This window comes from Helobdella robusta (assembly GCF_000326865.2).
Source record: "Helobdella robusta unplaced genomic scaffold HELROscaffold_7, whole genome shotgun sequence".
Classification (NCBI taxonomy): Eukaryota; Metazoa; Annelida; class Clitellata; order Rhynchobdellida; family Glossiphoniidae; genus Helobdella; species Helobdella robusta.
Window position 1 is genome coordinate 1,866,615 of NW_008705398.1, and position 10,186 is coordinate 1,876,800.

The 10,186-nt window shown below is 34.8% G+C and overlaps 2 protein-coding genes across 2 annotated transcripts in view; one reads left to right on the forward strand and one right to left on the reverse strand.

Annotated features, from left to right (window-relative positions):
* HELRODRAFT_189584 (hypothetical protein) overlaps nt 1-5,995 on the reverse strand; it is a gene marked incomplete at both ends in the record, with an annotated part of 11,756 nt that extends 5,761 nt beyond the window's left edge. Inside the window, 8 exons of the mRNA XM_009030773.1 lie at nt 195-903; nt 1,065-1,328; nt 1,582-2,928; nt 3,780-3,908; nt 4,093-4,179; nt 4,485-4,578; nt 4,714-5,420; nt 5,650-5,995. Of these exons, the coding sequence (XP_009029021.1) occupies nt 195-903; nt 1,065-1,328; nt 1,582-2,928; nt 3,780-3,908; nt 4,093-4,179; nt 4,485-4,578; nt 4,714-5,420; nt 5,650-5,995 (3,683 nt within the window). The remainder of the gene's footprint in view (nt 1-194; nt 904-1,064; nt 1,329-1,581; nt 2,929-3,779; nt 3,909-4,092; nt 4,180-4,484; nt 4,579-4,713; nt 5,421-5,649) is intronic.
* An 850-nt stretch (nt 5,996-6,845) lies between these two features.
* Nucleotides 6,846-9,480, forward strand: HELRODRAFT_69274 (hypothetical protein; the record flags this gene model as incomplete). The annotated part of the gene is made up of 7 exons (XM_009030554.1): nt 6,846-6,889; nt 7,162-7,362; nt 7,643-7,706; nt 7,921-8,010; nt 8,230-8,305; nt 8,811-8,925; nt 9,459-9,480. The coding sequence occupies 7 exons, from the start codon at nt 6,846-6,848 to the stop codon at nt 9,478-9,480; spliced, it is 612 nt and encodes a 203-aa protein (XP_009028802.1).
* Between the last annotated feature and the right edge of the window lie 706 nt (nt 9,481-10,186).

Below are 10,186 nucleotides of genomic sequence, written 5' to 3' on the forward strand. Positions count from 1 at the left end.
TTTACTCGGTCTCGATGGGGCTGAAGAGAGGGGGTTGTTGTTGAGGATGACTATAGTGTTGTTGATGATGTTGATGATAATGTTGTTGTTTTTGTTGATCATAATGATGTTGATGATAATGTTGTTTTTGTTGATGATGATGATTATAGCGTTGCTGATGGCGATGTTGTTGTTGCTGCTGACGGGGGAGGGACATGCTGTCTTCGTTGCCAGCATACGACAAATAAGAACCATTGGTACTGTTATCAGTGTCGTCAGTGAAGCTGACATCACAGCTGTTGTTGCAGCTGTGGTCATCGTTCATATCGTCAAACGTGTGATTACCGTTGTGACTGCCGGAAGTGCAGCTGCTGACGTCACTATCGTAACTGGGAGCGTCGACCAACCACTCGGCGGGGACTACTTTGATTCTGTCGTTCAACTTGTCTTTGATGGCAGCCCACATTTCGCTGTCGTACTTGAAGTAAATGAGGTCGAATGCACGGCGCTTCAGTTCTGTTGGGATGAAGAAGCTGCTCATGTCGTCGTTCGGCTGGTCTGTGAACTCTCCCCCCTGAATGTTGTACAGTTGGCGGAATGTTTCGTCATTGTTTGGATGTTGTTGTTGTTGTTGTTGATGTTGTTGTTGATGATGTTGATGTCGCCGCAACATTTTAATTCTCCTCTTGTACTCCTCGTAATCTTTTTTCCCGCCCGGTTCATAACTCCAGTCGAAAGGGAAGCAGTTAGAGTTGGAGAATGGTCTGTTGGTGTTTAAACAGGAAACAAATGCTTCTTCCGGTTCAACGTTTGTGACGTCATAACTGGTTTGGATGATGGTTGGAGCCGATCTTACAGTGCTTGGATTTGTTGATTCCCTCAAGAACTCCACTTCGCCTGGTGCACCTTCTCGCGCGTTTACATCTGAACGGAAAGGGGAATTTTTTTTTTCGGTCTCTTTTAAAAAATAATTGAATGGTTGAAATGAAGTCATAGGGCTGTAAATCATTTACTTGATTTTTACTTAGAACAACAATTTCATTCAAATAAAAAAATAGTCAAAATACTTCATCTGCAAAACTGACCAGGAGAATTCTGCGGGACCAGGTTTGGCGGTAAGGAAACTGATGCCGACGATGACGGCACTGATGACGTCACGTTGTTCCTCAAATGTTCTTCGTTCACGTTGTTTTCCGAATGTTCTTCGTTCACGTTTCTCCACGAACGTTCTTCGTTCACGTTTCTCCACGAATGTTCTTCGTTTACGCTGTTTGCATGCTGTTTGGCGAGGTAGATGGTGGAGTAGTTGTTTAAATCTATCTCTCTCAATCCAGAACTGCTTGAACCATCTACATAAAAACAATAACGATAATTAAAATGAACGCATTAATAAATAAATAGCAATTGGACCCAAAAACATTTTTGATCAGTTTTAAATATAAAATGTATGGTTATTTGCTAGTATTATTAATTTTTTCATCATTATTTATTATTATAATCATTATAATATATAATTATATTATAATAATATATATTATAATATATTATTATATATTATTATTATTATATCATTCTTATTGTTTATAGCAATAATAAACAAACCTCCGTAACTGACCGATCCAATGTAAAGGCTGTTACCAGTGTCAAGGTCATTATTATTATTATGATAATTCTTATTATGATTATAATTATTATTATTGTTGTTATTATTATTATTATTAATGACATCGCGACACCTAACATTAACGATGCTGACGCTACCATCATCATCATCATTATTGTCATCTGGTTCACTGTGAGGTTCGTAAATATGATTAATGACATTAATATTCTTGCTGTTGATGTATCTCTTACTGTTATGTATATTGTTACTGGTGGCTTGCTTGATGTCACTGAAGATGTTGCTGCTGTGTTGAGGTTTGCCACAGATGTTGTTGACGTCGCTGAAATGGTATTTAGTGTAAATTTTGTTAGTGTGGATTTTGTTTGGGGTGTTGTTGTTTTTGTTAATGTTGTTTTTGTTAATGTTGTTGCAGCTGTTGTTGTTGTTGCTCATGTTGTCGTCGTCATCAGGCCAACTGCCCAAATTCGGCAGCATGGAGCTTGTGTTGGAGTTGTACGTGTCGGCAGTTTCTTTCTTATTTCTTTTGGGGTACCCCAGTGTCAAGATATCCAAACTGTTGTCCTTCATGTTTTTGGCACTGATTTTATTATTAACACCGTTATTAATATTGTTGTTGTTGTTGTTGTTGTTGTTGTTATTGTTACTGCTGCTGTTGTTGTTGTTACTGTTGCTGCTATTATGGTTAGAAATTTTATTATTTATACTTTCTTTCATTATACCGTTGTTGTTTTTGAGGTTGTCTTCGAATAATTTTATGACGTAAGAATCATCCTGAATGTCAAACTTAGAATCAGTTGATCTGTTAACGGCGTTATAGGGAATGTTGCTCTCTTTGAGGGCCATGATGTGCAGAAGGTTGTTGTAACGTTCTTTCAAGGATTGGATCTGTCGCATTTGTTGTTCGTTTAGATGTTGTGGTTGTTGTTCGTTTGGATGTTGTGGTTGTTGTTCGTTTGGATGTTGTGGTTGTTGTTCGTTTGGATGTTGTGGTTGTTGTTCGTTTGGATGTTGTGGTTGTTGTTGTTGCTTCGTTAGGCGTGACTGCAACTTTTGTTGGTGTTGAAAATGCTGCTTAGATTGTGATAGCTGTTGCAATGTTTGTTGAGATTGATGTTGGGATTGTTGTTGAGATTGTTGTTGCTGTTGTTGCGTCGTTTTCTGAGGCGTAGTTTGTTGTTTTTGTTGCATTTCTTGTTGCTGCTCTGGATGCAAATGTGTTTGTTGTGGGCTGGTTGTGATGGAGAGTGTGGATGGGTAGGGTGTGGTGCTTTCAGAAGAGTTTTCCTCGTCATCTTCTTTTTCCAAATATTTGGGTGCTATCGTTTCTATTCAAGCAAAAACAACATTTTTAAAAATTTTTTAAAAGAAACTATTTCAATTTTATTATCTATCAACATAATGTTTCGTCAGTTATATAAGATCTTTCTATACAAAATATCAAAGAACTGATAATTAGTGGTATACACAACCTCAAAAAGTTTAAACAACCTCAAAAAGACTATGGACCTTAAAATTAATGACGACTTTAATTAAAGCGATTCAACATCCACCAGGTCAGCATAAACAACGTATCATTTCATCAATACGGTCAGAAAAATAACACACGACTAATAAACACCTCTTTCTGCCCTGTGTTGCCTAGTAGCCACTGAGTACTGACAGTTTATTATTTCCAATTATTAATTTATTTTATTCTATTTCATTTTACTTTTCTTGTTTAAATAATTTTCTTTTTCCGTTTTTTTTTTATTAATTTATTTACTTATTCGTTAAATTTTGTACTATTGCCTTCTTGCATGCTGTAACAGTTTCTGCGTCTGTCAGATCCTAATTTTTTGAGAATAATAATAAAAAATTGAAAAATTCAAATTTTGGCGGAGGTAGAGACTAATGCCACGTGGTTTGAATGGTATCTGTGAAAAATTTACTACCACGAGACCTATGTGTGTCTTGCGCCTACATACACATGTGCTACACATGCATATGTGCATATGCTAAACATCGTTTGTTTAGCTTCCTCTGTGTGGGTATGCAGTCTGTGAAAATAGTATAGTCAAGTAGAGATGTGCTTCTTAGAGCTAGCGGCTTGATAGGAGAGAAATCGTCCTTTCCATCACCAACATCTCAAACTCTCTGTCATCAAGTTTTTGAATTTCTCAAATATTCAAAGAAAAACCTTCGGTTTCTTTGATTGGCCGATTCAATTTTGTGAAGACCGCCCTCCTGTTTTGCTCCGACCAATGGCGTTTCATCATGCCCAACACCCTGTCGGCAAACGAACTTGAGGAGGACGACGACCAGCACCCTGTTCGATTTTGGTAACTGTCATTATTGCAACGGAATTTGAAATGGTAACAGCAACAACCATAATAACAACATTGATAATAAGATCATAAAAACAATAATATAAATAATAATAGCTATGCTAGTTTCTATTGAGTTGTTCATTAAGTTCTTCCTGCAAAACTCGACGAAATCTCCCCACTAACATGCATACATATCAAGCTGGTAGTGAATGTTTATGAATATTCTTGTGAAAACAATTACTGGACGAGCCAGCTCAGGCGGCAGAAGTGCTTGTGTGAATTAGTGTGTGTGTGTGTTTGTGGGTGTGTGTGTGTGTGTTTCACGTAGTTGTATCGTGCGTTAACCTGGTTTGAATGCAATCAAAGAGGAGCTTATAAACAAAATTCCTTCCAAGTCCTGCTGGCATGATGCGGTGCTTGCGTGTTACACGCAAATGTGCATTAAAACTTTATGCTGACTGGTGATGGCCTAATGGTTAGAGTCGCCTGATTCTGCTTCAAAGTGATTTAGATCAAATGCAAAGAAAGTCCCGACTATCATATGCAATTCGGGTGCTGTGTGTCGTTGTTTATACCTCTGACCCCGACCTCTGACCTCTGATCTCTGATACATTTAAAAAAGTAGAGAGGATGACCCTCAACAATTCTTATTGAGCTTTGTATGCACCTCTGCGTTTGTCAGGACATTTTTTTATTTTCAGAGCTGAACGACAACGAAGACAAAATAACAACAACAACAACAATAATAATAATAATAACAATAATAATAATAATACATTAATAGTACCGACCAGCTGATTTTACTTGTGGTCCACCGGCCTTAAGTTTCCTCACCACCACCTCCTCCCCGTCACAATAATTCTTCCTCTTCACCTTCCAACCACCCACTTTATGATTTTGTTTCAATAGTTTGTGTACGTCAGTCGTCTCCAGTTTATTATTATTATTACCATTATTATCATTATTATCATTATTATTATTATTATCATCATTATCATTATCATTATTATTATCATTATTATTATTATTATTATTATTATTATTATTATTATTATTATTATTATTATTATTATTATTATTATTATTATTATTATGGTTATCATCAAAATCCTCAAAGCCATAATTACTCATTCCGGATTTGTTAACGTTCATGGTGGGATCGTTCCGGATGATTTTTCTCCTGAGTCTCTTGCTCCGGTTGTGCTGAATGATGGTAGTGGCAATTGGCCTGTTGTTGCTTTCGTAACTCCTTTTGATGTTATTATTGAGGATGTTGTTGTTGTTGTGGCTGTTGTTGTTGTTGTGAATGTTGTTGTTGTTGTTGTGGATGTTGCGGTTGTTGTGGGTGTTGTGGTTGTTAGTTTTGTGGCTGATATCGTTAATGTAGTTGTTGTTTTTGTGGTTATTATTATTGTTGTTGTTGGTGGTGGCCGTGGTGGCCGTGGCGGCCGCCGATTGGCCCATCCTCAACCCCGTCGAAACAGACACGTCGTCAGGTTTCAGGTTTCCTGCTGCGTTTGTGTTTGTTGTTGTTGTTGTCATTGTTGTTGTTGTTCATTGATTCGTAATTTCAAATTTCAACTAAACAAATAGTTGTTAGCAAGCAGAATGACAAATTATAGAGTAGAATTATAGAATTGAATTCCAGTTATACCTACTTTACTCAGAGAATTTTTTATTTTATTTCTATCCGAAAATGATTTTTTAATCCATACAAATTTACATTCAGAAAATTTTTACTTGTTAAAATTTTAGCCCCAGCATCAACACAGCGACCACCATCGTGGTAATCATCATCATCATGAACCACATCTTCCTCCTCCTCATCATCCTCATCGAAAGATTGTTTGTTCTTCCTCTGCCAGCGTCTGTAGTGCCACCAAATCGTGAACGCGCAGACCAGCAAGACGATTGTGGTCAGTAGCGTTGGTACCGTGGCCAGTGTTATTGTTCTCTTTAAGTTGTTGCTGTTGTCGTTGTTGGTGTTATCTGCGGTCGAGTTTGATGTCGTTGTGTTGAAAACTGTTGCACATTCTGCCGTCGTTGTTTTTGTTGTTGCTGTTGCTATGTTGTTTGTTGGTGACATTGCCGATTTTATTCCATTTGAAGCGTGATTTCAATTAATTTTTCAGAATTTTTCATATTTATTGCTAGAAATCATGAACTGTGTTTCATAGTCAAACGTATGTGCAGTTCTATGTTTTATGTATTTTTGTATACGTATATTGTATTTGTACGTTGTTGTATTTTTGTGTGAGTGTTGGTTATTACTAACTCAAATATACGTACTGCATTTCGGTATTGCTGCTGTATTTTAATGTTTTATCTGCAAGTTGAGTTTTGGTATGCTGCTTTTGTTACAATCAATTATGTATATGTTTTGTTGTATTATATTTTGTATTTAGATTGTATGTGAGGATTTCTTACGTAAGTTCGTTTGCATTGTTGTATAATTGTGTATATTCCTTTTTGTTAAGCATAATTTGCACGAAACTTATGAAATCTTTCGTAAAATAATCGACACAGTTGAAGAATCTCACTGATTTTCTGCCCTGCCATACCAGAAGATGCCTATAAGTTTAAAATGATCAGAATTTAATTTGAAGACTTGAGAAATATTGTTTGATAACGAAGCTTGCTAGTTTTCACATAAAAATTTCATTAAATTTTAATATAGAACATAACATAAAATAACAATGTAACATTTAATAAAGCCCTGTAGTTGTAAGTATATGGAATCAAGAGATATGTGGCCGAGTTTTAAAGTAATTTATTTTGATTTCTTTGTTCATCTTTGCTGTTTATAGCGTCATGTTGGAACGTTTTATCGCTCGGATTGTTACAAGATGGCGGTACGAAGTACGGGTTGGCCGAAATTCACGAAACCTGGCCCCAACGATGGTCTTCATATTTCTCCACTCACGTTGACGCCACGAATGCCGCAGTTTGCTCAGCTGACCCTAGAACGAACAATCAGTTTGTTAGTTTTGTTTTTGCCTGTTTGGCCTGTTTGGCCTGCTGATCAGCTGTGACTTTGCAAAAAAAATTAAAATTGAAATAATAATTGAATTTTAATGTATTTAAAATTGGGATAAGTAATGTTTACAATTTCAGATTCTTTTATTTTCAATTGAAGTTTAAAATGTTTAATTTAATCAATCTTTAATTAAATAAAATTTATTGTTAAATTCTAGTAGATCTAGTTGAGGTTATAATTTTTTTTTTAAATTATTTGATTTCTTGAACATGCAGGTATCCATTGACGAATTACACGTTTGGCACGAAAGACCCTCAATATGAAAAGGACCAGTCGATCGTAGCGAGGTTTGACAGAATGAAGGAGGACTTCAAGAAGACGGGGATGAGGAGGTCAGTTGAGGGGGTCCTCATTGTGCACGAACATGGTCTACCCCACGTTCTCCTGCTACAGCTTGGCACTTCGTACTTTAAACTGTTGGTTTATTTCTTTTTTCATTTGTTTCTATGTCTCTTGTTTTTCAAATTTTGAAACTTTGATCTATAAATTTGTTCTATTAAGTTGACTGAAATGTTTTTTGTAAGGTGTTAGACGGAGGATTATTAATTATTTTCCTTTGTACTTGATATTTTAAACTTTATTTACTTAACTTATTTCAAATTTCAACATCCAAATCAATCTTTTTTTTTACATGTTTTTAATTTTATTTGTTTCATTCTTTGATAATTATGATAATAGAAATTAACATTTAAACAGACCTGGGGGTGAGTTGAAGCCGGGAGAGGATCAAGTCGGAGGTCTGAAACGACTGCTGACTGAGGTTTGTTGTGGCTGTTGACCATCTGATAATAAATTGCTAGAATTAATTCTCTTATCTGGCTTTCATATCATTACAACTTATTTTTTTCCTTTATTTGAGTAATTAAATTAGCGCATAATTTTTATTAGATTATTATTAGATTATTTATATTGTTATTATTATTTTATTATTATATTATGATTATTATTATATTATTATTATTGTTGTCGTTTAGATGTTGGGTAGGCAAGACCAGCCGCCTGTGGAATGGACCATTGAGGACACCATTGCCAACTGGTGGAGACCCAACTTTGAATCACCGCAGGTAGGCTGTCAATCACATCTGCTACTGTTGTTGCACTTATCATCATTATCATTCTCACCATCTGTCTTATCATTGCTATCATGGGGGGCTATCATCATTGCTATCATGTATCTACATATCTTTTTTGGCTATCTCATTACTTATTTTGTTTTTGGAATGTTTTTTTTTAATTTGTGAGAAATTTTATTCTAATTAAATTTTTATTTCATTACTCCTCAGTATCCTTACATACCAGCCCACATAACAAAGCCTAAGGAGCATAAGAGATTGTATCTTGTTCAGTTGCCAGAGAAAGGTTTGTTGTTGGTTTGTTTGTTTGTTTGTTTGTTTGCTTGTTGGTTGGTTTGTTTGTTTGTTTGCTTAGTTGATTGTGTTTTTGTTTGTTTGCTTGTTGCTTTGATTCATAGTTGGTATGTAGTCTTGTTAGAAATTTATTAAAGATGGATTGGGTTGGTGATTATTTGATTGGTTGTTTGTTGTGTGGCTTTGTTAAAAGTTCTGTTGTTTTTGTGTGTGCGTGCTGGTGTGTATGTGTGTGTGTGTGCGTGATTGTTTTTCTATGTGTGAATTTGGCCGGTTTTTTTTGATAAAATAATTGATGATTTTTTTTAAATGGGTAGAAAGAACAGGAAGTTAATTGAATTTGGCTATTAAATGGAAGTTTTCTGTTTCACGTATAAAGAAAAAATGTTGGGAATCGAATGTTTGTAACAATTAATTATATGATTATCAAATATCATTGTGTTTATTATTAATTAATTAGATAATTCCTAATTTATGATTTGATTGGCATCTGACAGCTCTGTTTGCAGTCCCTCGCAACTACAAGCTAGTGGCAGCCCCTCTGTTCGAGTTGTACGACAATTCTGCTGGCTACGGTCCAATCATTTCGTGTCTACCACAGAATCTTAGCAGGTAATACCTAAATGTTTGTCCGTGTGAATGTGTGTTTATTTGTGTGTGTATGTGTGTGCTTTTTTATGTGTGTGTGTGTATGTATGTGTGTGTGTATGTGTGTGGTGTGTGTGAATGTATGTGTGTGAATGTGTGTGTGTGAGCGTGTGTGTGTTTGCTTGTCTGTGACATTCTATGTGTGTGTTTTGTATGCTTGATTCTTGTGTATATATGCACAAGTGAGATCTTGCTTCTATTCTACTTTGTGCACGTAGGCGCTTTTTTTGGTAAAGTGTTTGCATGCTCGTATGTGTTGATGTCTGTTTATGAATGTTTCTCTCTCTCTCTCTCTCTCTCTCTCTCTCTCTCTCTCTCTCTCTGCCTCTCTCTCTTTCTTCTCTCACTCTCTCTCCCCTCATTCACCGTTTTGTATGTTTGCATGTGCATGTTTGTTTTTTATTCGTATGTTGCTGTATTTGATGTTGGTTGAATGGATGGTCAGAGATGTTTGAAGAGCATATTTTGAACTCATTTCACCACCAATTTACCCCCAGGTTCAACTTCATCTATAATTAGTCAGTTGAGTTGGGGACATTGGACGATGATATTTTTGACTATGTAGAGGACTTTATACGTGTTCACGAGCCAAGAAGATTGTAACTGATGCTATTATTTTTTCATTATTATTTTTATGAACCTTATATTACATTATAATATTAATAATAATTTAATATAATTATTAGTAATTATGATTATATTAATTCTTTTATTGATATTGTTATTAGTTTTTGGCTTGATATGTTTGGACGACTTTGTTTGAAATTAATTTCTGACGGTTTCAAATCCTTGCTTTTGAATAATTATAATTAATTATTTAATTAAGTAAGTAGATAACCATTCAATTAATTAATTAGTTTGTTAGGCTGATAATATTCTTTTAATTTAACTCTGTTTCATTTATAAAGAAATTACGTGCATCTAAATGTTGTCTAAGTGTTATTTGATGTGTGTAACAATATATATATATATTTTTTTCATCAGTAATTGCATATATATATATATGTATATATATATACATATATATATATATGCAATTGCTGATGAATTACTGATATATATATATATATATGTATGTATATATATATATATATATATATATGTGTGTGTGTCTGTGTGTGTTGGTGAAAGACCATAATTTTACAATATTCTATAAATTCTACCGAATGTATATATATATATATATATATATATATATATATATATATATATATATATATATATG